Source organism: Myotis lucifugus, unplaced genomic scaffold (genome assembly GCF_000147115.1).
Source record: "Myotis lucifugus unplaced genomic scaffold, Myoluc2.0 scaffold_273, whole genome shotgun sequence".
Taxonomy (NCBI): Eukaryota; Metazoa; Chordata; class Mammalia; order Chiroptera; family Vespertilionidae; genus Myotis; species Myotis lucifugus.
The window spans coordinates 167,739-193,580 of NW_005871321.1; the positions used below are offsets into that span (position 1 = coordinate 167,739).

Sequence of the window (25,842 nt, forward strand, 5' to 3'; positions counted from 1 at the left end):
TGGGGGGGGGGGCTTTGGACAACATCCCCTCCCCCACCAGCGACCGTTTTGGTGGTTCTGTCAATCAAACTGCCCAGCCCTCCCCACCAGCCAATCGGTGCACCTCCCTGGAGTATGACAGTTGAGGGGAAGGAGGCAGAGACCTGCAAGGGAGGAGATCCCTTTCTTCTGGAGGCGGCACCCCAGTTCCTCGGCTTCAGTTCTGGGCCTGCCACACCTGCCAGCGAGCTCTTACTCTGTGGAGGTGACCAGGACCCGTTTCTGTTCCTTACAACCCAGACCGGCCCCGCCACCGCCTCCCTCTGGAGCCCGCAGTCCTGGCAGCAAGCGTGGCTAAGCGCCTGGGTCAGAGCTGCTGAGCAGTCCAGTCATTTCTAGTTTAAAGGGAAGCTCTGAGCTTCGTCCTAGACAGGATGTTAGCGGAGGGAACCGGGCCCCAGAATAAGATGTGGGACAGAGCTGCCCGCCAGCCTACACTGTCCCCTCCGTTTCGCTGTGACAAGGAGAGATACCTGACCTTATTTAAGTCACAGGCTCTTTGCTGCAGCACCTTGGTCTGCATTGTAACAGCCTGCACAGGCCAAAAAGAAAGAACGGAACCCCGACAGGACCAAGCCCTCCTTCCAGCCTCTAAAAAGCTTCCCTGTTCTGGGCTTAGCCAGAAGAATGGTCTCAGGGGCTAGCCTCCCTCACAGCGTGCCCCCCACCCCACCACACACACACACACTCCCCGCCTCAGGTCAGCCTGCCCAGGCCAGGCGGGGCAGCTCACCTTTTTCTCATCCCCGCCTTGCAGCAGGTGCAGGGTGCTCCTCCGGTCACCCTCGCGCGGCCTCAGGGCACCGCTGTGGGGCCGGGGCAGGCTGGCGGGCGGGGAGATGCTGCGGCCCTGCGGGTCCACCCAGGTGTAGATGTGGTTGGTGACGTAGCCCCCGGGGATGCGGCCTGCCGAGTACACCGACATCACCAGCTTCTTGGAGCCCTTGAGCGCCTAGAGAGAGAGCAGAGAGAGGGATACAGTGTTAGCAGGAAGGGGCAGTGAGGGACAGCTGCCCATTCCCCAGCACTTGCTTCCTCTCGGGACCCATTCACGGAGAAGGCCAGTCCCTAAATGCCTTTTCTTTTCCAGGCCTCGGTTCTGTCCTATGGAAACCAGGACATCTGTCCCACCCTTATCTTGAAGTGGTTCAAACACAAGAGAGATGGTCTCAGCATAACAGAGCAGGCCTGGGCCTGCACCCACAGGGAGGCCTGCCTGGCCGGCACCTGAGAGCTTGCATTCGGAGTGTTCCCACCGTTCCCGACCTGACGAGGGCTCGCTGTGTGCAGCCTACCTGTGCAAACCATGCGGTTCATGCTGACCACTTGCTTTCCTTCCAGAGATCTGGAATGTGGGTACAGGCAGAGGGTACCTATGTGACCAGCCCCCAACAAAAACCCTTGGCACTGCCCTAGCCAGTTTGGCTCCGTGGATAGAGTGTCGGCCCGTGGACTGAAGGGTCCCGGGTTCAATACCTCGGTTGCAGGCTTGATCCTCGGCCCAGGTCAGGGCATGTGTGGGAAGCAACCAATCAATGTGTTTCTCTCACATCAATGTTTCTCTCTCTGTCTCTCCCCCTCCCTTCCACTTTCTCTAAAAATCAATGGAAAAAATATCCTGGGGTGAGGATTAACAAACAAAACAAACAAAAAACCCCAAACCCTTGGCACTGAGTCTCCCTGGCAGACAGCATCTCATCCCTGTGGCACAGTTCAGTGGTGGGGGAGGAAGCTCGACCCGTGGGACAGCGTGGGGGGGAGGGGGGGGACTCAGTGCAGCCTCTGCCGCGCCCCTGCTCCCTGCGCTCATTTTGCTGTGCGTCCTTGCAGCGGACAAATATTCACCCCGAGGACAACTGTATGCTGAACCTGCGAGCCCTTCTAGTGTCACAGAACTCGGGGTGGTCTCAGCGACCCCGATAAAATACCAGACAAGACAGTCAAGAGAGAAAAACACTGATAATAGCGATAGCGGAAGGTTTGCAAAGGGCCTGTGCGTGTCAGGCGGTCTGCCCCCGGCATGCCTCGTCTCCTGAACTCCTCACGGAATCCCATCTTGTGGGGAAGGGGGTCCCATGATTCTGGTGAATAATTAGAGGGACATCGTCTGTCCACACAGCTAATAAGGGGCTCCTACCCAGAGCAACGAATCTTGAGACAGCACCTTCATTCTATATGTTCCAGTCTGGAGACAGACCAACCACAGGGAGAGGGAGGGAAGCCAGGCCCTGCGCCCTGGGTGGAAGCTGCGATCGGCCATGCTGCTTCCTCGTAATGCACCTGAAACGAAGTGGGTTTCCCCCCAGAAAAGGGCCTTCAGCACCGGGATCAACAGCAAACACCCCTCAGAACTGGGGACCATTTGAGTAAAGGATGGTCCATACACACATGACAGTTCATGCTGCCGCTAAAGTCACATTTTAAAACCATTACAAAACTTTGTAATGACAAGGATATGGGACCTAGTTCAACGTTAAGTGGGGTCAGAAGGACATAAGTCAAGCCTCACAGAACGATCTCAGTTCTGGTAAAGGAAAAACCCCACGGGGGAAAAAAATAAAACTAAACTGAGGAGCCATGTGCTGAGATGCCCGCAGTGCTGCTCTCCGGGGGCCGGGCTATGGGTGATTGTTATTCTGTTCTTCCTGTTTCTCAGTATTTTCCAACTGCTCCAGAATGAGGGTATGTTGCTTCCAGAAAGCAACACTATGTCTCAAAGGGGGAGGGCAGTACTTTGCTGTCTGGTCCTCCCCACTTGCCCGAATCCAGAGCATACATTATTCTGACTCCCCAATACTCTTGGCGGCCAAATGCAGCCACGGGCAGAGCTGTCAAGGGCAGTGGGGAGCCCTGGCGGACCAGGCCCTGCCCGAGGACACTCTGTCCTGACGTGAGCAGGGAGGCGCCGGGTCCCTCACTCCCACAGCTAAATGCTACTCCCCAGGAGAGGGAGAAGGAGAGGGAAAATTCTGCTTTTACCGAAGGATTTCTGAGCAGATGAGCAGGGGAAGATCTACAGTGGTCTTTTAGCATTCCCCGGGCTCCCAGACAGAACGGCTGGGAAAATAAAAACCTGTTAAAGTTTGAGATGCAGGATAGAGGAAGCGGGAGACCAAGTGGGCTTCTGCTGGAGCAAAGAGGGAGGTGGGTCTCAGGGCACATGGAGCCTCAGCAGAAACCTCCGAGGCCACCGAGCCCTCCGCACAGTCTTCCTGCCCCTCCTCCCTGCCCACTGCTCCCTCCTCCGTGAGGGCACTGCTGGCTGCTCAGTGCAGTTCCCACTGGCCTGCCTCTTCTCTGCTTCTTTCCTGGGCAGAGTCTGAGCCCCATCATTCATTCGATGAGGGCTGATGGAGGGCCTACTGTGTGCCAGGCCGGGAGAGAACAAAGTGGGCAGATGCTCATGGCACTTAACGCCTGGTGAGAGACAAGGCTTCCCCTGGTGCTCACAGTAGGTGCTCATACCTTCCACAGTAGGTGCTCATAAAAGCCTGGTTGACCTGATGAGGTGAGAAAGTACATATATGATCCCAAAAGTAACCCCAACATCCACAGGCATCACCCCGCAGCTACGCGTTTGATCTGGAAGGCTGCACTAGAATTAGAGGCGTGTAGGTGGAGAGAACACAGATGTGGATTCCGGCGTAACTGGATGTAATGGCTTCTGTCACTTGTTAGTATAGAGTCCTAGTGCCAGCCACCCCCCTCTCTCAAAGCAGCCCACGTGAAAGGAGGACAACAGCCACTTCTCGGGGTCGTGTGGATTAAACAAGACCACATATATAATTACATATTGTTTTTGTGATTAGTCACTATGCTTTCATTATGTTCAATTTGTAACAATGAAAATACATCCTGCATATCAGCTATTTACATTACGATTCATAACAGTAGTAACATTACAGTTATGAAGTAGCAACGAAAATAATTTTATGGTTGGGGGTCACCACAACATGAGGAACTGTATTAAAGGGTCGCGGCATTAGGAAGGTTGAGAACCACTGATCTAAGGAGTTAAAAGAAGGTGGGGGGGAGAATGAAGCCAACGAGTAGAGCATGATTTGTATTCTGTATTGCCGGCAGTAGTGGAATTCTCTTGGTCAGTTTTATAAATAGGCAGGCAATGACCTTGAGAACGAGAGGAGGTTAATGCCTCTGATGAGAATGCCACAGGCGGCTGGCGCCGGAGAGGGCCTGGGAGGTCACCGCGGCTCCCACAAGCTGCCCACCCCTGGTAGTTTACGGAAGGGGACCCTGGAAACCCGAAATGGGAAGGACAGAGAGGGTACAGCGAGGAGAGGCACGGTCCTGAGCCAGTCCCTTCCCCTCTGCACCTCAAGCCTATGGGACCCGAAAATGTGATGGTCACTCCAACTTGGACCATTCCGGAACCTCTGCTCTTGGCTGTGGACGGGTAAGTGTGGGCTTCCAGTGGGTCTTGAAGAGCAAGAATATCAACATCCATCACCACTGTCGCTATTTTTCTGGTGAAACTGAAGAAAATGAGGCTCCTGGGACAGGCTCTGAGAACCCTGTGGAAGGGCTCCACTCCCTCTAAAAGGTGGGTGTCATGCGAGGAGGTGGGGATGGTCTAAGAAGTGGGTTTATCCTTCTTATTCCCCTCTTGTCTCCAGGTGTACAAACAACCGCTCGCTTATTTTAAAGGGTGGCACTGAACGAAGGAGCTAATTCCCAAAAAGAGCTGGCCGATGCATTCTCCCCAGATCACCCCCCCCCCTCCGCACCCACCCATGGCCCCTTCGTCCCTGAGGCTCAGGCCATCTGGGCATCGTGCAGTCCTCACTCACCGCCAGGGGCACCACGCCATTCGCGTCTCAGGAGGACTAGCAGCTTCTCTCACCAGGGCGAGCTGGGCAGCCAGCAGCCTCAGGCAGCAGGGCACCCAGGAAGAACTCTGGCTGAGACACAGCGACGCCGCAGGCATGCCCCCGTGGCGCCACTGGCTCGCAGGGTGACCTAGGCCACGGCCTCCTCTCGCTGGGACTCGGTTTTGTCAACTGGCCCTGAGCAGGCTGGACTCACCGAATGCTGAGGTCCTGCCCCAAGTTCAACCCCACTATCTTCTGGTTCATGACTGCACTTAGAAGGAAAGGCAGTCTAGACCCGCAGGGTGGTCATGGGTCATGGTAGCGAAGAGATCAGGGGCATGTGCAGGGACAGACTCCAGGCCTGAGCGCTGCACCTGGGGGACACGTCGGGGTTCCCCGTTTAAGGAGTGAGCCCTCAGACCGTGGCGCCTAGGTGGCTACAGGGTCTTTCAACCAGATTTTGAATCCGGGGGCTCTGGGCTCCATTACCAGGGCCTCGGGCTACTGTGGCCAGCGCCAGCAACAACGTCAGACCATTTTACACGTGGGAAACTGAGGCCCAGAGAAACCAGGGCTAAACCAGAAGGGCGGATGGAGCACGCCAGGTGTGGCAGGAAGCACACCCCAACGCAGCACCACGTCAGCGGTGGAGGCCCCTGTAGGGACCTGAGGCTGGGGAGACGCCCCTGCAATGGGACTATGCTGAGGGCCCTGCCCTTCGTTGGCAGCTGCTGCCTACGGCTGGTGAACCACCCGCCTTACAGCTCCGCCTGTGCAGGCTGCTGACTCTCGGTCACCCGTGCCCTCTCCCGCTGCGGCAACCTGCGGAACCAGCCAGGCCCCTGACCCCACTGCCTGTTAGCAGTGCCCCCTCCCGCAAGCTGCCCACCTTTCGGTTTCTCCTCTGTAAGGTGAAGGCCATAATGCCACTCTCTCTTTAGTAGAGGCGCCCTGCTAGCACAGGGCCTCTCACTTGAGAAGTCGATGAGCAGTGGTTAAAAAGAGAAAACGTAAGCTTTGGAGAATCCACGGCAGGCAGAGGGTCACCAGAGCGCCGTGCTCTCGTGCGTTTTATCACGTGTTTCATGGTGAAACTCGACCTAGGGACTTGCGGGCATCCCAAGTCCCAGCAAAGACATCTCCGTCTGACCCGGCAGATGGCACGGCTAAGACACTCCCCGTCACCAGATGACTATTCAGGCAGCGTCTTATGATTGCGGAATGTAAATTATATGCGTATGTCTTCAAACTTAACAACTTGCTACTTGGATTAATGCTCTCAGGAAGCAAATGTGCCTCCCTCGGCTCTTCAGAGCTAACTCTGAAACCCCCAAATCACAGACCAGGCTGACATGACTCTGCTTAGCAGAGGCCTGAGAAACAGGCTGGAGAGGGCCATGGTGTAAGGGGACCAGGGGGTGTGTGTTAACACACGGATGTGCATATGTCCAAGAAACATGCACCCGGGGCAAGCACACAGAGGAGCACAAGGTTGCGAGGTTACCAGACTATCATCCTGCAGGACATATGCAAAAAAGCGCCCTCGAAAAGCCTTGAGGGCACTCATGGTGAGTCAGCAGGCTCATTTCAGGGCACAGACCTTGCTCGAGGAGCCAGTTCTTCTCTTCTTGGAAACAGATGCTCCCCCTCAGGATGGGGAGCTGCTCTGAAATCCAGGTTAGTGATGGGGAAGAGAGGCCAGATGGCACACGCCCCTCTTCCCGACCCCACCTTGCCTCGCTGGGGCGTTGGGTCCAGACACCCGGGGCCTCGGCCCTGGCTCTGCTGTTTGCTGGCAGTGTGACGCAGAACAGATTACCCCACCTCTCTCTGCCTGTCTCTGCAGTTAAAATGCAAAAGCCGAGATGATGATAGCCATCTAGGTGTCACACCATCATTAGGCGAATCGCCTTTTTCTTTTCCAGCTAAAAAATGCATTTTGAGGCTCTTTCCTCACCAGTTCAATGACGTTAAGCGCATTTCTTTCTGTATTACATCACAACCCCTGGCAGACATGAAGCACCACGGAATTCTCGCTCCCCGATTGCTGGACACCATTTAGGTTGTTTCTCACTGTTGTTGTTGTTTTTTTTGCCAGCACAAACAATGCTATGATAACATACTATTACCTGCATTTCGGATCACATGTGTATCTAATTCTCTATATCAGCAACTTTCAACCTTTTTCATCTCATGGCACACATAAGCCAATTACTAAAATTGTGCAGCACACCAAAAAATATATACTTTTGCCAATCTGACAAAAAAAAATAGGTATGATTTTGATTCATTCACACTGGACAGCTATTGTGTTGGGTGGTGTCATTTTTTTAATTGACTATCTAAGGAAAAAGAGGTCAGTGCTCCTGACTAAACAGTCAGGTATTGCATGTTTTAAAAATTCTTGCGGCACACGGGTTGAAAATCGCTGCCCTAGATTAGAGAAAGGTGGGATTCCTGAGGCCGTGAACAGTGTGTGCTTTTTCATATGCAACCCGGTCTCTCCCTGTTGTAGTTCCTACAACCACCTGCAGGGGGCAGCACTGTGCCACCGGGGCCTACAGAAGGTCTTAATTCCCCTGTCTATAGAGGCTGTGGATAGGACTGAATGGGGGCTTTCCAATAATCTCTTCCCAAAGCAGAGTCACTCTGGTGCAGGTATCCACCCTCCCTCGTGTCTCCTTCCACAGGCTCCAAAAATATCCCAGTTTAGGCAAATCTTGGCTCTATCTTCTGACTTTATCTGGGGACTAAAGTACTGCAAAGCACCAAAATGTAAAGGTGTCTTAGGGTGAGGATCCCCTGAGTGTTTTTCAGTGGAAGATATGCTCACTAGAAAGCCGTTCAAACGAAGTTCCATCTCTTCCCAGCTATGAGACTTTAGACAAGTTACTTAAGTGGCCTGTGCCTCAGCTCTCTCACCTGTTAAAGTGCTACTAATCCTATCCTTGTGGAGTTGTATGCAAACGAAATAAGGAGGCCCGATTCAATAATGTACACAAAGCATCTTACGCTGGGCTTGGCACATAGCAGCTGCCCAGTAAGTGGTGGCTAATCTTACTGGTAATAGCAACATAGCAGTGACGAGCACATGGTTTATTCTTCCCATTGCACAGGGAAGGACAGAGATTGTAGGTGTGAAGTGTTTATGTGAGGTCACAGAGAGGATGATCAGAGGCAGGGCTTGGATTTCAATCTTAGACTCTCCAAATCTGTGCCTTTCTCATCACACTACTGTCCATATCTATGAGATATCTATAATAACAAAGTGTAATATGCTAATTAGAACAGACGTCCTTCCGGACGACCTTCCGGACAAAGTGGGAGCTGCAAGGGAAGCCCAGGTCCCAGGTGCCTGCCTGCGGCCAAAGGGAGGCCTGGGTCCTGGGTGATGGAGGGAAGCTGGTGCTGGCAGCCGGGGGACAGAAGGCCTACTCTTGCACAAATTTCGTGCATCGGGCCTCTCGTGCATATATGTTCTTTAGCTAATCCCTTCATCAGCCTCATTTTGAGGGAAGGCAGAAAACTGGTGATGTGGACTCTGCCCCAGTGGCATATTTTAATGTCATGAGGAAGTAAAGCCCTAATTATCCCTCTGTCTTCAGAGCTCCTTCCCTCTGCACAGATAACACGTTTTTATCTGTGTTAATAACCATTTAGAGCAGCGGTTCTGAACCTGTCGGTAGCGACCCCTTTGGGGGCCGAACAACCCTTTCACAGGGGTCGCCTGAGACCATCGGAAAACACATATATAATTACATATTGTTTTTGTGATTAATCACTATGCTTTCATTATGTTCAATTTGTAACAATGAAAATACATCCTGCATATCAGATATTTACATTACGATTCATAACAGTAGCAAAATTACAGTTATGAAGTAGCAACGAAAATAATTTTATGGTTGGGGGTCACCACAGCATGAGGAACTGTATTAAAGGGTCGCGGCATCAGGAAGGTTGAGAACCATTGTTTTAGAGGGACCACGAACTGCAACAGCTTCCCAGCCTCCAAAATCAGTCTCTGCCGGGCAGCCAGAGAGTCCTTCTGAAATGCAAGTGTCCTTCCCTGCCCCAAAGTTTCCCACTGCTTCTGATGTAAAATGCAAACTCCTCGCAGTGATCTCAAGCCCACACAGCTCATCCTGCTGCCTGGCCAGCCTCATCTCCGGCCTCTGTCCCCGGCTTTCGTACAGTATCAAGTGCTCGAAGCTACTTGCACATGCTGCTCCCTATCCCTGAAAGAACACATCGCAACATACTTATACAAGTGATTATTTTTATTTACATCTTTCCCAATAGACAGAGAAGGCAGGGCATTTTTCTGATTTTGTTACAGGGGTATCAATAAATATGAAAGATAGGAGGTCATGGGTGATTCCACACAAAATGAGAGACAATGAAGAAGTGCAATTGAAATAGACTTCCTCCTGAAATTCACTGTCTTCCACTGAATGCCAATGAGGAATTTTACCTCTCCTAAAGTACCAATGGGTTCTCTAGTAGAATCTAATCATGTACTGATTTCCCTTTTTGCCTTGGTTGCTAGGAAGCTCACAGTTCCATTTAAATATGAATTAGTTGTACATATAGTAACAATAGGTAAATAGAATCTGTAGAGTTTAAAGAGGGTGTTAAATCACACCAATCACAAGGGAGATGCTCAATCAAACCATTACCAAGTGGAGGAATGAATGCTGAAGTGCATCTCGTGGATTAGACGCCTTGCACAAGGAGTTGGAGGCAGATACTTTTCACAGACGCTTGGGCAACAACTCTGCGTTCTCATTCTACCTCCCACCCTCCACTCCCCAGAAATCCTTTGCTGCTGCTAACTTTGGTCTGAGAACACATGTCATTTATAAACATTCACATTCCCTTAAACAAAAGTCCACAACTTGTTAGTCTCTATTCTTCTGGAATGCTGACCCATGCGGTAAGAACTCCAAAGTACAGCTCTCTGTGGCCACCTCACCTCTGTGAGCTGCTGCCCCCAGAGAATATCAACTGGACTGCAGAGCAGCCGTGTGAGCCCATCCAAGACCCTATGCAGTTCCACAGAGGATCATGAAACAACACAACAGCCTAGGTATGAAGCAAAGATGAACGGAAGCAGGCGACGAAACCACGGAGGAAACGTGAACGCACAGGGATGAGGCCGGAGGAGGCGGCAGAAAAATGACAACCTGTTAGGAAGGCGGGAATAGCGGTATCTTCTTTTCCCCCTTTCAGTTTTCGTTAATGCTGTTGAAATTTGCCTTTAATTTGGGCCTTTTTACAAAGTAGGTTTTTTTTTAAATCAACTGTTCATTCCCTCCACTCTCTTTCCTCTATGAGTTTGACCTTCTCCAGAGGCTCAGCGTGAAGATGCAGGAGGAAACGTTTGCTCACGCTGGCAACGCCAGGATCCCAGAGGCGGGAACAGGGACCTGACATTTCAAGCCCCTGCTCTCCAGCATCTCTGCTCCTAAATGTCTTCGTGAGTCAAGGCTGTGCTAAAAGGAAAAACACGAAGGATCGAAGAGAGGAAAAAATGCTGTCCTTGGGGATAATGCCAAGAGAAATTTGCAAGATCGTGACAGAGTGACCATCCCTTGGCAAAGCTGCTCACAAAATGAGGACAGAGCAAATTCCAGAAAGATATTGATCCCTTTTTAATGCAATTCTTCAATTACCCACTAAGCTTGGCTTTCAGTCTCTTATAATTTAAGTAAGTTCTTTTACAAATGTTCTTTTCTATTTCGTCTCTTTTTCCTTTTCTTTCTTTCTTTGGGGAAAAACGAACACGATCCTAAGAGTCATAAATATAATGGTTCAGGGTGAGCCTGGGTGGGTTTGCGATGGAGTGTTTTGTTGCTAGAATCAATGTCTACAGCGCAACCATCCATCAGGAAAATCCGTTCATATCAATACCATTTTCTCGGCCCATGAGTGGCTACACGGATGGGGTGTTTCTCCTCACTGACTCTACATTCCTGTCCCTCATCAATTCCTGTACGTTCTCAGTTAACAAGAAGATAGGCTTCCAATTTAACTCACCCTCAGACTGAAGAATCCAAATTCAAGGTAGATGAAACAACCATCTTTTTTTTTTTAATCTTCATCCGAGGATATTTTCCCATTGATTTTTAGAGAGAGTAGGAAGGAGAGAGGAGAGAGAGTGAGAGGGAAACATTGCCATGAGAGAGAGACACATCCATGTGAGAGAGACACGTTGATTGGTTGCCTCCTGCATGTGCCCAATCAGGGCTGGGGAACCTGTAACCCAGGTATGTGCCCTTGACTGGGAATCGAATCTGCGACCCTTTTTTTATCCATGGGCTGATGCTCTAACCACTGAGCAACCGGCCAGGGCAAACCAACCATCTCTTAAAAGCCTGATAGATTTGATGACATGGAAATGAAAAGCTCTTATGATTAAATGGGTGTAGGACATCAATAACTTATATACCTGCCCAGCCAGCGTGGCTCAGTGGACTGAGCATTGTGCCAGGTACCAAGAGGTTGCTAGTTCTAATCCCAGTTGGTGCATATGCCCGGGTTGCAGGATTGATCCCCAGTAGGGGGAGTGCAGGAGGCAGCCGATTGACGTTTCTATCTTCTCTCCCTCTGCTTTCCTCTCTCTAAAAAATCAATAAAGACATATTTTTTAATGTTATATACCAAAAATAAATGAATGTTATAGATATTATATTATTGTACATGTTATAATGATGTATACAATATGTGTTATATATGCTATAGATTTTCTACATTATATGCACATATATACAGCTATACAAACAAACATGCTCAGGAGCCCTACTTTCCTATTTAAATTATGCAAATTAAAATAGGATACTTTTTTGTCTATCAGATTGGCAAAAATGGAAAAGAAATATAATATCCAGTGTTGCCAAGGCTGGGAAAAATGAGGCATCTCATCCACTGCTGATGCTGGTAGGAGGGACTGTAAGAACAACAACTCTTCCCCAAGAGCAATTTGGCACGGTTACCAAAGCCGTAAAAACCCGTCGATCCCCTGAGCCAACGCCACTGTAGAAAGACAGCCCAAGGAATGATTAGAGATGGGCTTAAAGATTTATGTGCGAGGATGTTTAAAGCAGCAATATGGATCATGCCAAAAACAACAAACAGCTCAGGAAGACGAAATTAGTTAAAGAAACAGTGTACCTCTTTGCAATGACATACTACGCAATCACTGTAAGTCATGGTCTAGAAACATTTAAGGTGGGGAAATAGCCATGAGGTGCTGTTTGGTGAGAGAAGCAGGCTCCGTATCTATGTTCCGAATGTCAGAATGGCCGAGAAAATTCCCAATGCAAATTTACACGCATAGGGACACAGGGGACTTAAAAGACAAGAGTCAAATTGTCCAACCGTGATTATCTCTGGGTGGAGATTATCGATGATTTTAGTTTTTCTTCCTTTGTGTTTTTCTGGGGTTTCTAAGTTTTCTAAATTGAACTTAGTCATTCACACACACACACACACACACACACACACACTTTATTTTAAAAGTCCAGGCTGACTCCTCTACTCTTTGTGGTTCCTACGAACCAGAAAAAAATGGCCCTTTATTTGTCCAGTCTGTGATGGGTTGACAACCACCAGCCTTTTACACGAGGCCCGGGAGACCCTGTTCTCATCCTGTCGCCCCGGCAGACAGTGCGGACAGATTTAGAGACTCCACCAGTCAATGGCATGACTGCGTAAGTACGGGTCTACCCTAATGGGGTGGAGGTGAGGTTACAGTTCTCTATTTAGCGAATTTCCACAGACAACATACAAAATCAACTCCTGACAAAGGCCAGGACATGATGAGAGAGATAAGAGAGGAAAAAAGAAAAAAGGCAAAGCGTGCCCAGTGCCACCTCTGCACCCAAAGTCTGGTCAATAAAATGCATGGGGGGTGGGGGGGGTGGCCATGGCCCAGGCTATCTGGGTTCCTAGTGGCTCTTCTCATCGAAAGGCTGTAAAACCATTTCCATAAGGAAAAAAATCAAAGAAGACACGTGCATCTACTGAACCCTGGCTCTGGCCAGCACCACGCAGGCTGCACACCCAGCTCCTCGGTGAGAAGCAGCTGAGAGCAGGGGCCGGGAGCACACGCTCCGGAGGCAGGAAGGCCTGGTTCCCATCTGATCCTGCCACCTCCCACCCGTGTGCTGCTGGCTGTCCCCGCCCCTTCCCCTTGCCGGGTTTCCTCTTCCTCTCCCCGGGGCTGTGGTGAAGACTCGGTGGGCAGAGCTCCGGGTGGCCCACGATGACCCTCCCTGGTGGCACCCAGATTTCTTAGTGTGCTCAGCGTCATAGTTAGGAAGCTTGTTCAAGGTGCCACAGGGGCCAAGTGGCAGAGCAAAGCTTCGAACCCAGCATGTCGGCTCCAGGGCCCAGGCTCTAGCATCGTGGGGTGTCACCTCTCTTGGTGTTGGGGTGATGGGCACAATCCCTCGAGTCAACAAAACCTCCACCACTTCCCATTTTTGTGACAACAGGCAAGTGACAAACTCTTTGCAATTTTGCAAAATGAAGCGGTAAAAGTGGTGCCTACCTCAAACCTGCTAGGGCTGTGGCGAGGTTTAAATGAGTGAGTTTATACACAGGGAGTACTGAAAACAGTGTCTGCCTTGTTTTAAGCCAATAGGAAGGTTATCAGCATCCAAGAAGCAACCCAAGAAAAGACAAAGACATATATTATCCGTGTCATGGCAGGGGGGAAGCCGGCTGAGGGGGAGCAGAGATGGCTCCCAGCTGCCCCCTTCTTTGGGTTGGAGGGAAGGTCTGCTGGGAGGATGCACGGGGGCCGTAGGCATCCACAGGTGGAGAGAAATACAGCCTTGTCTCAGAGGAGGGTGTGCTGCTTGCCTGGCCAAGTGTGGTTAAGGGGCTCCGCCTCTGCCCCGCAGGCCCCCAGCTCCAGTGCAAGGCCCTGGGTAGGCCATGGCTTGATCAGACACAAATTTAGGAAGTTAGCCCCACCTCCGGGATGCTGAATGCACTGGTGGTCAGATGAGGGAGATGGAGACAGAGAGATGTGAGGAGGGTCTGTAGTTTGCAGTGGCGATGGGGGAGAACAGGGAAGTGTGGTCTGAGATGTGCTGGGGAGGTCAAGCCTGGAGGGTCTGACCTCGCCACATCCCCAGCAGTGGAGCGTGCAGAAGAGGAGTAGGTCAAGGTTACTAACATGGGAAATGTCCACGGCTGGAAGTCAAGAGGAGAGGTGCCATCAGGGGGTCAGCCATGCGCCAGGACTTCCAGGGCAAACAGAGGTTTCTAATACTGGACAGAGTTGAAAAAAGGAATGGGAACAAAAATAAAGATACCAAACGGAGGCCCAGATCCTGTTCAGAGACAATAGGAGATGGGTGAAGATACAGACACTTGGGGTGAGAACGAATTTGAGGGCCATCTGAGCATCCTGACCTTCCCAGCAGAGGATTGGAGGGACCCTTGCAAGTGGGAGAGGGTTCAGGAGAGTTGGGAGAAATCTAGAAACGGTCTGGGGGCCCCTGAGAAGAAAGAGGAGGGAGGCAAAAGGAGGGAGATGGAGAAACTGGGAAAGGTCACTTTGGGTGCAGACACAACAAAGGACACCACCCCCTCCCTCGGGGCCAGGAGGATAGAAATGCAGAAGATAAGCCTCCTCCCCAGGGACTTGGGAGGGGAATTTCTGAAAGCTGGGCCGCTTTTCTTCTCTTTATCAGAAACCTCTTCATGAATCCTCGCACACCATTTCAGATGTGGTCCAAATAAATTACAGGGCTTTTTAAAGTGCCGATGCCCATGCTGTCAAATCACCACTTCCACCTGCATTAATTGCTTTGATGGGTCTGGAAACAGCCTCCCCCCTCCCTCCTTGTCAGGGCCCCTGGGAAGCCCATCAGGGAAGGATGCTGGGAACAAGGCTGGGGAGGCAGCGGATCCAGGACAGGGCTGTCACACACTGACCTCCGGGCCATGCATCTGCCCTGCCTCCCACGTTTTTAAGGGCGGTCGGGACACACAATTCCATCCCGCCACTGGGCTTCACGACTGCTGTGAAATGAAAATGCGGAGACTAAAATCCAGATAGGAGACATTTTTAAAGAAACTCTGTCTACATGGGAATATTAACTACATTTAGTAAGTGACCCTGCAATTCAAACCACTCCCAGTCCCAGTATTTTTTCCCTCCAATAGCACTATTTCTTTTTTCAACTAAGCAGACACAATAGAAGAGTTTCAAAGCCGAGCGAACGCAGTCGATAACATTTTTCATTACAATGCCTGCAGCGGGACCTCTGTGGCCACAGTTTTTCAGCGTTGGATGTGCAATGGCGACAAGGACCATTTGTGAGGACCACAGGCAGGCTGGAGGATGGAGAGTCTGAGTCACAGAGAGGCAAAGGGAGCTGCCCAAGGTCACAGCCAAGTACACTCCCAGATGAACCCAGGTCCATCTCCAAAAGCCGTCTCTAACCTCTTGGGTGCAGACCCCCTTCCCTTGATCTTCCAATATATCAGCATTGGAAGAAACGCATGCTCTACAAACAGCTAAGGGTGAGGACAGGGTGGGTCAGCGTCTGTGGTCAAGGCAAAGTGGATACATGGGGAGGGGGAGTGAGCGATGCTAAGGGAAGGCAGTGCCTCCCAGGCCTCCGTGTGGTTAAGACTTGCCTGGGGTCTTGTTACCTTTCAGTTAAGCTGCCCTGGTGAACCACTACTTCCAAGGCCCAAGACCCAGGCCTTTGATGTCACCTCACTATGCTCCTCCCCTGTAGCCCACAGCCTCACATCTAGAGACTTGTCTATGGAGGCCGAAACATTTGCTTTGCATTCAAAGTGGGGAGGATGCTGATATTAGGAAAACTCAGGTGGAGAGGCAACATAGCTACAAAACTGGCTCCCAGCCGAAGCAAAGCCACAGCCAATTCAGCAGACGGAACACACATTCTCAAAGGGGGAAGGAAGTAAGGGGGGCTGGGGCTGGAAAAGAAGGGGGGGAAAAAGCCCATTTATACATTCTCGGTAGAGAATAAAGCAGCTTTTAAACACACGAGTGCTTAGCAGGGCCTTGGCCTTCCCCTGAAACGCTGTGGTTTCTTGAAACCTGAACAGTGTTGTTGTTGCATTTAAAAACAAAAAGCCAGAAGATATACCTCACCCAAAACTGGCTCATTGATTGCTTCAGAATGCATAAATGATTCTATTTTGGAATCACAGGCACAGTCAGGCTCATAAACAACCCACTTCTGGAAATGTGGTTTTGATATTAAGAGCAAAGTGACACATGAAATAACCAAAAGGGCCCCGTAGGGAGGAGTTGGGCTGCAGAGGGTGAAACAAGCTGTTGCCCACCAGGACACAGACCACATTTTTTTTAAAGGCCTTTCTCTAAAACACAGCTGATCCTTGAACAACGCTGGGGTTAGGGGCAGCGATGCCCGTGCAGTAACTTAGGTTGGCCCTCTGCATACTCGGATTCCCAGCCACCGGTTGATCCTAGAACAATGCGAGTTTGAACTGTGTGGGTCAATTGGGGGGTAAAAAAATCCATGTATAAGTGGACCTGCTCTGTTCAAACCAGGTTGTTCAAGGGTCAACTGTACAGCAGAGGGCAACCTAGTTACCGAAGTTTTTACACCTATTATGTCATTTGATCACAGCCATCCCGGGAAGGAGGCAGCTGGGAGGCGGCTATGCCCATTTCACAGCTCCAGAGACTGAGTTCAGAGATTCATGTGAGGTGCCCACAGCCACACAGCCAGCTTCATGGTAAAGCATCTACTAGATCCTATGTCTTCCTCGATTTTCCTACCCAGCACCTGCTATGCTGCACCATACGGACTTCCTTCAGATGGCACACTCAGGGACCACGGCACCCTGAACTCACCAGCCCTACATTGGGAGCAGGATCACGCCACTCATTCGGCCAATATTTATTTAGTTATTAGAGCACCGACTATGTGCCAGGCACTGCAGAGGTACTCGGTGTGTCACTGAGCAATGCAGACCGGATTCTGTTCTTGGAGCTTACTCGTGGCGGGGAAGGCAGATGATAAACAGAGAGAACCGAAGCGTCCTAGACAAGGGCACTGAAGGAAACTGAAGCAGGATAGGGGGTGGGGGTGGGGGGGTAGTGAGTGATGCTGCTTTGAAGAGGGAGGCAGATATCATAACACTTAAAACACTAGATGACCTGTGGCCATGAGAAGGTCCATGAGCCCCCCCATCACCTCACCTCCCCCAACCCACCCCCCGCATGGCTCCCTGAGGACAGGGGCCTGTACCGTCCATCTCTGACTTCCAGTCTCAGGCCTGGCTGTGCTAAGTGCTGCCCAGAGCTGAATGGACAAAGGGTTCCACAAGTCGATGAGCTGGGCTAACACCCTTGATGCGGGGGCATCAGACTCCCCACTTAGTAAAACGAAGCCTTTGGGTGGTTCTTAAAAAGCCCTGGTATGCCAGGCACTAGCAGTGATGCCGCCTGCTTCCTGCAGGGGGGGTCACTGTCTCCAGGAGGCTGGCGACAGAGCCCTGGGGCTGGTGCCCTCAGGAGGTGAGGCAGAAGGGCCACCTACTTCCTAACCCCAGCGGGGAACCTCCTTGAGCACGACCTCCTCGACCTCCTCGCCTCCTCGCCTCTTCTGGGAGGGAGAAAGCAGCTGGCACATAGTAGACACGCACTAACGTCAGCCTCCCCCCTGCCCAGGAGAGTTGCAGTAAAGCAAAGTTTGAAAACGAGTGCACTGGCCTAACGGTGCCACGTCCTGCAGCTGGCAGCAGGGGTGCGCGGGAAACAAGTGGAGTGTCTGGCTCCTGCTCCTTGCACCCTTTCCACCTGCTGTGCTAAAACGGACTGTCCGAGGCACAGGAATCTAAATGCAGCCCCAACCCTGCAGGGCACTTAGAAGTCTGTGAGGGCTCCGGGTTAATATCAGCTTCTTGCTTGGTGTGTGTGTGTGGGGGGGGGGGGGGTTGTTAAAAAAAAGGGGTCAGTTTGAAATATTTGCATTTCAGTCTCCAGCTACCTCCAGCCATTAAAGGCTATTGCTTCTCATGAGAGTGTCTGGTCCCTGCCGGGCACCAGTCTGGGAGTCCCTGAGCAGTGGACTCCCAGGTCATCAAAGAGCCTTACAGGAAAGCCAGCTGGAGTGTCATCCCCTGAGGACGCCTGCTTCAGTGCAAAGCCCTCTGCGTGCCAGAGGGGGGACTGTGACTCGGAGGAGATGCGCATGTGCTGTGAGCACGAACAAACAGGCGTGTGAAGGGATGCATGCACTTGACAGGTGCGTACAGGCTGTGTGCTGTGTGGCTGAAGGCAGGCGGAGGTGGGAAGCAACAATACACAAAACCCAATTGGTCGGGGGTTAAAGGATCACACTTAGCTTTGCAGCTCCATCCACATGACGACGCGACGCCACGGCAGGTAATAAACAACGCGGGGTTTGTGGGAAGAAGGGGTGGGGGTGGTGACGGAAAAACCAGAAGCTGGTGCCGGAGTGATTCTCTCTTTCATGCCCATCTTAATGTCAGGAGGCAGGGATCTTCTACTATAAGAATATCAATCCTTCATAAATAAAGGCATTCTCCCGCACCCTGCAAAATCGCTTCTTTGACTTGAACAGTAAATAGCCAGTTAAAAGGATTTTTGTACGACACAGGCACCAGCATTTTCTAAAACCTTGAGGATCAGAGCTTGAGCCAAACAGACAAGACTAAATTAATGGACCCTCTCCATGTACCGTGTCACCCTCTGGACCCAGCACCCAACATCTCTTCAAGAAAGGGTTTTATTAATAGGGAGCTTTCAACCTGTCACTGCTGGCAGGACCCACAGGACCCAAGACAGAGTGCGGAGCCGGAGGAAAGTCCTCGCATACCCATGAGCCTGTCAGCCCGGCTTCCCAGTCGGAAAGCAGGAATGACACCAGGGGAGAAGCACGTTTCAGACACAAAGTTGGAAGTGGCTAATAATGTCTAATAGCTTCAGCTGGCCGTGTGCAATGGGGAAATGACAAGTGTGTCATTTAGAACATGCTGGGCCACACACACAATGACATATTAATACAGACAGACTCTTCCCGGGTTACTGTGCAAAAGAAGGGAGCGTGTGATGATAACTCTAATTAAGCGCAAGGGCCGGCCACTGTTTTGAACTTCTGGAACGTTTCAAATTCTAATGTGCTCCTTGGATGCTCCCGGGGGGACGCAGAGACTGTAATGAAGCCGTTTAATTTTTATGCAGATGAAACATACACAGATGTACACCCATCCCAGCAGCACCTGGGTTCCCTCCCTCCCTGCTTTCCGCTCCCTGCTACCTGCAGAATCAAGGACTCAGAAAGCAAGTGGGTAAGTGAATCTGATGTTGAGTGCTTCCAGGGCGGAGCACTAATCCTACGGCATGCATAATCCTATTATCATTTTCCCCTTTAATCTGGAATGGCATCAGGGTTGGCGCTCTTAGGTCAGGGACCGCAGTCAAGTTCTCCTCAGTACAGTGTGTAACCCATCAATTTCCTGATATAGTAGGAGGCTGCACAGTGCCAAGATTCTCATCTTCCAATCCTTCGCCAACTCTCTTTACTCTGCCTTAAACAAAAGCCATCCCAAAAGAACAAGAAAACATCGCAACGGACATTCTAAGTGCCTTGTGTGCAGCACTTATGGAGCAAATCACCGACTGTCTGAGCTGGCAGGGACCTTGGGCGGCCCCTGGCCCACCCAACCCCAGGACACAGAGCGGGTCGGTGACTGGCCCAAGGTCACGCAGCAAGTGTGCCGCAGAGTCCGATGCATCATTCCTGGTCCGGGGACTCCTTGGCCAATTTGTCAAGCGTTTTTGGCTGAAGACCTTTGAAAGGTCTCCTTTTTTATTGTTATTAGCTTGGCTCCTGTTCATTCGAGATAGATTTTTCAAAATCCAAACGTTTCAACATAATTGCAAATAGTAACTGGCTTGCCTTGTCTACACCTGTCACTGCTGATGTAACAAACAGGCTTCAAGAGACGGATGGGAGCCCCACAATGGAGGCTTGACTTGTCAGAGAGAGAAGTGGAAAACACTGCGAATGTTCAGTCTCCTCTGCTCACCGTGAGGAGGTGAGCCTCTCTGACTCATAAACTCTTAAGTAACCTGATTCCTAAAATTCAATTTCCTTTTTATTACACATACACGATTCATCGCTGCTTTGGGAAGCTCAGAGGATCTTTCCCCGCCTCTTCCTACCAGCAGAAGAAAAACAAAGATTTTAAGATGGAAAACACATCTCCTTAATCGCTAAAACATGGGAACAACCTGTCTACGGACAGATGAATGGAGAAAGTGACTGTGATATATATATGGAATATTATTCAGCCATAAAAAGGAAGGCCATTCTGTCATTGGGGACAACATGGATGAACCTGGAGGGCATTAGGCGAAGTTAAATAAGCCAGAGAGAGAAAGACAAATACTGTGACGTCACGTACATGTGGAATCTAAAAAAGTCAAACTCATGGAAGTAGAGATGGGGCCCAGGGGGTGGGGGAAATGGGGAGATGTTGGACAAAGGTACAAACTTTCAGCTATAAGGTGAATAAATTCTAATGCACAGTTAACTCATGCCAATAGTTAACAATTCTATTATTGTATACTTGGAAATCTGCTAAGAGAGTACATCCTAAGTGTTCTTAGCACAAAAATAAAATAACTATGTAAGGTGATGGATATGTAAATTAGCTTGATTATGGTAATCACTTTACAATGTATAGGTATATCAAATCATCACATTGTACACCTTAAATATGGAGTTTTTATTTTTCTGTTATACCCAATAAAGCTGAAGGAAAAGCGAAATAAACAAACAAACAGTCAGCCCTTCGTGTCCTCAGATACGAAATTCAAAGAAAACAGACTCATAGAAAGGTTACCAGAGGGGAAAGGGTGGAGAGTGGATGAGAAAAGTGAGGGGGACTATAGTCAATAATATTGTAATAAGTTTGCTAGATGATTACTAGAATTGGTGGGGTGATCACATTGTAAGGTATAAAACTGTCGAATCACTATGTTGTACACCTGAAACTAGTATAACTAATATAATATTGCATACCAGCTATACTTAAATAAAAATATTTCTTTAGAGATCCACTAAGGGACTTGAGCATCCTCAGATTTCGATATCTGCGGGAGGTCCTAGAACCAATCCCCCATGGACACAGAAGGACGACTATAAGTAAATAAAATAAAATTGAAGAAAAAAAGAAAACACATCATATGCTAAATGTGATGTGGTGTCTTGGAGCATAAAAAAGATATAAGCAGAAAACCCAGTGACATTTGAGTGAAGTCTGAAGTCGGGTGAGTAGGAATGTGCCTTCGCCACAAACTCTGACCTGGTGCCCTCCTGGGCAGCAGCTGACACAGGGGCTGGGAGTGGAAGTCCTGGTTAAGGGCAGTCTGTACCTCGTAGGGAAGCCAGGCCTCTTTGGGCTTCCCGTTAGGGGGCTGAATACCCTTCATGTTGTGGAAATGTGTCAACAGCTCCGGGTGTTCTTCTAAACGGTCCCTGAAACTGCCTGCCCATCCTGCAACCCCAGGTAGAGCCGCTCCGGGAGGCCCCGAGACAGGTTCCGCCTCCTCTGGTTTAAATTCCACCCACGGAAAGTCTGTCCCCCTTTCTCCCTGGAGTTAAGGTGACACAAAGCAGCACCCGTTTTGCCTGTTGCTTCTGGAGGGTCCAAGTGGGTACATTCCAGGCAGGTGATGAGTCTGCACTGGCAGGAAGGGGGGCTCCCCTGAGGCAGGAGCTCATTCTGCCTTAGCGGGCGCCTCCTGGGAAAAGTGACAGGGACAGAGCTCCCCAGGCTCCCGCCCAAGGACAGTTCTGCTCCGACCAACCTCTCCCTCTGGCGACAATTCGTTCTGGGGCTTCAGAAACTATGTGGAGAGTTTAGGTTTCACTCTGGAAGCAAGAAGAGTAGATACACGAGCTAAGGCCTGCTGCTGCTGTGAGTCCAAGGAGCACCTTGGTGTACAGCTCAGGGAGGCTCAGACAGAAGGTGCAGAGCGTAATCGGTGAAATGCAGGAGGGCCGGGCTGAAACTCTCAGCCAAGCAGCTCAGCCTTACAGGCATGGCCGAGCCTGGGGAAGAATTAAAGGGAGAGTCTGTGTTTGTAATGTCCAGGTTACCTGAGGCCTTCCCGAAGTCTATCACCTCTGGATGATTAAGTTACTCGGGTCTTTCTTTAATTGCCACTAAAACTGAATCCACTTTTATAAATGCCCATCGGGGCCAAGTATCTTTCAAGTATCGATTTATCATCTGGGAACTCCAGATCGTTTAGGGCCAAAGGCTAATGGGTTATTTCTTTATAAATAGATGGAATGTCAGCTAAAGGGAAAAGATGAATGTGGGGGGAGGCGACCGAGAGGAGGATAGGTGCGTGGAAATCCACAAGGAGCTTTGTCTACTGCACCCACGCACCCCAAAACACAAACTGATCAGCCTTTTGCCAGACGCAGCAAATAAGTTTCCAGATCCTCAGGGGCCTCCCTGAGGGGGCAGAGGGATTGGGAAGCAAATAAGGGAAGGTCAAGGTCAGCGATGAGATGGTCATGTCCCAGGTGAACGGTCAGTCACTGAACGGCACACAAGCAACCTCCCTGAACCTCTGCTGCCGAAGCGTTTCCCAGCAGCCAACAGGCCCTCGGCTGGAGTTCAAAACACCTGCGCTGAGGAGGACCAGAGGCAGGGTGAGGGGCAGGGTGGTGAGAAGCTGGGTCACAGGCCCGCCCTAACCCCTAGGAAGCACTGTCCTTGCAGAAGCAGAGAGTATCACTGTTGCTTTTCTCCAAAATTCTTCACTTCTTGCACACAAAGGTGTGTGTGTGTCTGTGTGTGTGTGTGTGTGTGTATGACTGCAAGGCATCCTTGAATTCACACAAGACCAACACTATCCATCTCCTACTCCAACTGGTTTTCAAAAGCCCTGGGAAGGAGGTTAGCAAACACACACACATTCCTTTAAACGGCATGGTTAAATCCCTACCCGTAGGAGCTTGTGGTCCTAAGGTTGTATTTCTCAATTAACAAAAAGTACAATCACTCTCAAGAGAGCGGGGGATATGTCTTTGACATTCAGGCAGGGGCCTCATTTCCAACAAGGTTAGGGACTCTTATCTGGTCCTGATGCCCCATTTCCCACGTGGAGAGCTAGAGGCTCTGAGGGGACAAATGACTTGGCCCGGAATACACATCCTGGTCCACAAAGGGCAGGGTGAGGCCAGAGTTCTTTGGATCCCCAGAACAGCCTCCTGGGGCCACTTGGGGCTAACAACACTTTCTTTTGGGGGCAAAAGCCTACAGAATAATGAGAATACCAGTAGAAGCAGAAGACACCCACTGATTACTAACTATATGCCAGTGGAGACCATATCTTTTAATGCTCCTAAGAATCCCCAACTCTTTCCACTTTGTGATCATACATTTACCCAAATATTTGATAAGGTCTGTCTCCCACTCATAAGCCTTTATGCCTAAGGGAAGGCAGGGTCCAGATCGGCTTTGCTCATCACTATATCCCAGTGCCAGGCATGTATTTGCTCAATAAACTAGATGTTCCTGTTTTAAAGAAATATTTTTAAGAAAAATGAAGCCCAGAAAGGTCAAGCGAGTTGCCTAAGGACACATAGCAGGGAGCTACTGCCACTAAGAGTAGCTGCCCCTGAACTCATCCCCCAAACCAGAACCCTACCTTGACGGCCTCAGCGTGGGTCACCCGGGACAGGGATTTGTCGTTGACACGCAGAATCTGGTCCCCGACTTTCAGTCCTTCCTTCTCAGCCAGAGAGCCTGGCTCCACCAGCGACACGTAGATGCCCACGCCATGCTCCGAGCCCCCGCGGATGCTGAAGCCCAAGCCTTCATGGGCCTTGGCGCGCCTCAAGCTCACCAGGCGCACCTCCCCTGGCCCCGCGCCGTCGGGGCCGCCCCACGCGGGTTGCCTGTAGGGGGCGGTGGCGGGCAGGTAGAGGCCCTCGGCGGTGTACTGGTCGAAGAGCAGCTGGTCCGAGCGCGGGATGACCAGCCGCAGCATGGGGAGCAGGCGCCGCTTGACCGGGCTGTCCAGCAGCACGCGCAGGGTGCTCACCAGGTCGAAGACGTTGCGGCGCGCGTGGTAGGCGTTCAGGCAGTGCGTGAACTGCTCCCGCTCCGCCTCGCTCAGCAGCGCGGTCAGCGCCTGGTGCAGCTGGCGCACGTTCCCGGACAGCAGTCGGAGCCCCGCGTGCCCTCCGCCGCCCGCCCGGGCCGCCGAGCCCAGCGAGCCGGTGGAGGACGAGCTCACCGACAGGCCGTCCAGCTGCGCGTTCATCTCCCCGCCGAGGGCCGGGCGGACTCGGGGCGCGTGGTGGGGCAGCGGCTGCCCTCGCCGGCGCCGGTGCGACAGCGGGATCCCGGGGAGCACGGAGGTCGCGGCTGGCGTCTGGGTTTGGGGGCGGGGGGCGGGGCCCCGAGGACGACGACTGGAGTCCGGGCTTGGGGGTGCGGGAGCAGTGTCTGAATCCTGGGGGGGGATCGAGAAGACCTCTGCTTAGAGTCCCAGGCGCGCGAAGACGGAGGGGGTCGCGAAACTGGAGTCCGCGGGTGCAGAGACGGCGGCGGGTGTCCGGGCAAGGCAGGCGCGGCGACGGGATCCCGGGTGGCACGGGTTGGCGGCGGGAGCGGGAGGTCGCGGAGACTGCGGCTGGAGTCCGGGGGGACGCAGAGAGAGCAGTTACATTCTGCAGGGCACAGAGATGGCTGGAGTGGGGGGCGCGGCAAAGCTGACCGCCCCGTCACACCAGGCCCGGGGCTCCCCCAGCCAGGCCGCCCGTTCCTCTCGGGCTGGGGGACCCCAAAATCATAAGTTGGGATGGAGGTGCTCTAGTCCCAGAGCCCCCCGAACCGCAGCCGGTGGAGCCGCGCGGGCGTCCGGCACGGGAAGCGGGGCATGTCCGGGGCAGCCCCGGGATGCAGCCGCCCGGGGACCCCCGCGCCCCTGCACCGCCCGGGCACAGACGGAGCCGCGCGGCCGCGAGCCCGGACTTTGGGAACTGTTGAGCCGCCGGGGCCGATCTTCCAGCGAGTTCCGACGCCGTCGCCGTCGCCTGCCCAGCCTTGGCCCCGCCCCCTGGCCCCTCCTCTCCCCCCGCCCTCTCCCCGCGGGCTTTTCAGGAAATGACGTCCCACCTCGCGCCTGGCGGTTGCCTGGAAACGGGGTGAAACAGTCCGGCCCCAGGGAAGAAAGGGGTGAAAGTGGGGGTGGGGGTGGGTAGGGGTGGGCGGAGCTCCCCGGGCGCTGTGAGCCCCCTCCAATTTTCCAGAGGGAGTGAAGAGTGAACCTCAAAACCGCTCTTCCGCGATGGAAGCATGTGCATTAGGGTCGCTTTGGAGCAATTAGCCAAATAGCTAATTCACAATTGTGGCGGAAAATAGCCAACTTTTTGCCTCTCAAATACCAAATGCTTCAGGCTCAGTTTTCTACCTTAAAACGTTGCGCTCCCCTCTTGCACACACTGACATACAAGTTCAAGTGTTTATGTGGACGGTAGTTGGAACCTACTACGTTCAAAAGATGGATACAAGCACATACCGGTGCCTGTGGGAGCCAACTCCTCTGCAAGGATGGATCAGACTGGACCCCTGCCCAGTCTCCAGCAGGCAAGAAAGCCGTTTTCAGAAATACAAAGTGTGCACAACACACGCGCGCGCACGCATACACAAATGCATGCGTACAAAACTGATGAAATCTGAATAAGGTGGGCGGATTGTATCAATGTCAATGTTCAGGCTGTGAGCTTGTCAGCACTGGGGGGAACTGGGTGAAGGGTAATGGAATGTCGATGTATTATTTCTTACAACTGCATGTAAATCTACAATCATCTCAAAAAATTTAAATATATATGAAATGGATTGCAGAAAAGTACTCTGTGCTTTCCCATCCCAAGACAAAATATGTGGCATATAG

At 51.5% G+C, this 25,842-nt stretch overlaps 1 protein-coding gene across 10 annotated transcripts in view; it reads right to left on the reverse strand.

Moving 5' to 3' along the window:
* The window catches only part of WHRN (whirlin), a 63,549-nt gene extending 38,597 nt beyond the window's left edge, over nt 1–24,952 (reverse strand). For all 10 annotated transcript variants that reach the window (XM_006099355.3, XM_006099354.3, XM_014464878.2 and 7 more), the window contains exons 1-2: nt 23,590–24,952; nt 773–991 (exon numbers count right to left, since the gene is read on the reverse strand). In XM_006099355.3, coding sequence (XP_006099417.1) covers nt 773–991; nt 23,590–24,207 — 837 coding nt within the window. In that variant the 5' untranslated portion in view covers nt 24,208–24,952. The remainder of the gene's footprint in view (nt 1–772; nt 992–23,589) is intronic.
* Nucleotides 24,953–25,842: the final 890 nt, after the last annotated feature.